The 1,137-nt window shown below is 65.6% G+C and overlaps 1 protein-coding gene across 1 annotated transcript in view; it reads left to right on the forward strand.

The window, feature by feature from the left end:
• Window positions 1-346: 346 nt before the first annotated feature.
• The window catches only part of HHIPL1 (HHIP-like 1), a 52,810-nt gene continuing 52,019 nt past the window's right edge, over window positions 347-1,137 (forward strand). Inside the window, exons 1-2 of the mRNA XM_015424436.1 lie at window positions 347-399; window positions 586-883. Of these exons, the coding sequence (XP_015279922.1) occupies window positions 347-399; window positions 586-883 (351 nt within the window). The remainder of the gene's footprint in view (window positions 400-585; window positions 884-1,137) is intronic.

Raw genomic sequence — 1,137 nt, forward strand, 5'->3', positions numbered from 1 at the left:
GATTCTACCCTCTGAAACAGGAAGCTCCACTTGTAAAGGACCCCTAAAACGCACCGAAAGCGGGCGAGTGACAGCGCCCAGGACCGAAGACGTTTAAAGCAAGGGTCGGGTGGGGCTGAACCGGCCAGGCCTTGACCATCACGGCGCCCGGTCGATCCCGCAAGAGAGCTGGCGAGGCGGCTGCTCCAGCACGTGGCCTCCTTCCTTGGCGCTCAGCCGCCTCCGCTCCAGCCGCTGTTTCCCCGCCCGGAGCTGTGGGCGGCGCCTGGGCTTCCCTTCCCTCGCTCCTTTTGGGCGGCTCGGAAGCGCTTCGGGAAGCAAAGGGAGGGGCGGGCGGGGAGGCGGCATGGCCAAGCCCTCGCCCCTCGGAGCCAGCCCTCCCCAGACTCTGCTCCGCGCGTGAGGCGAGGCAGGCGGTTCCCTCCCGACTGGGGGAACTTGGCCCGGAGCGCCTGAGGCGCAAAAGGGCTGCGCGGCAGAGAGCGTGCGGGGGGACTGCGTAGCGCCAGCCCCAGGAGGTGGCTGAGCAGGAGGGAAGAGTCATGCCCGAGCAGGCGGGCATTGCCGATGCCCCACGCCCGGCAGCCGTCCCACCCTGAGGCTGAGCGGCTCGCGGGACCCCGGCTGCCGGGCCTGGCCGCTCTTTGCCCTGGCGGCGGCGCTGCTGCTGAGGCAGGCGTCGGGCCACCCGCAGTGCCTGGACTTCAAGCCGCCCTTTAAGCCTCCGCGGCCGCTCGCCTTCTGCGCGCAGTACTCGGACTTCGGCTGCTGCGATGCGCAGCGCGACTCCGCCCTCCTGGAGCGCTTCTACGGCGTCACCGAGCACCTCGACCACGCCGCCTACGCCGCCTGCGCCAGCCACCTGCAGGACCTCCTGTGTCAGGTGAGCCGGGGGTCACTCAGTGTATCACCTCCCCCCCCTCGACGCATCCACAGCTCCGAGATGCAGAATTGGCACACACACACACACACAGTGCTCCCTCTAAACTGTGGAGTCTTGGGAGCAAAAATTCTACTTTGTGAACTACTGGCATTACAGTTGTGAGGAAGCGATTTGGCTACTGGATAAATTAGTTCACTGTGGAGCCATTCTTCCTGAGCTAAGACAAAAATGTGTGAGCTGGAGGCTAAAAAACT

Source organism: Gekko japonicus, unplaced genomic scaffold (assembly GCF_001447785.1).
Source record: "Gekko japonicus isolate JY-2015 unplaced genomic scaffold, Gekko_japonicus_V1.1 scaffold44, whole genome shotgun sequence".
Taxonomy (NCBI): Eukaryota; Metazoa; Chordata; class Lepidosauria; order Squamata; family Gekkonidae; genus Gekko; species Gekko japonicus.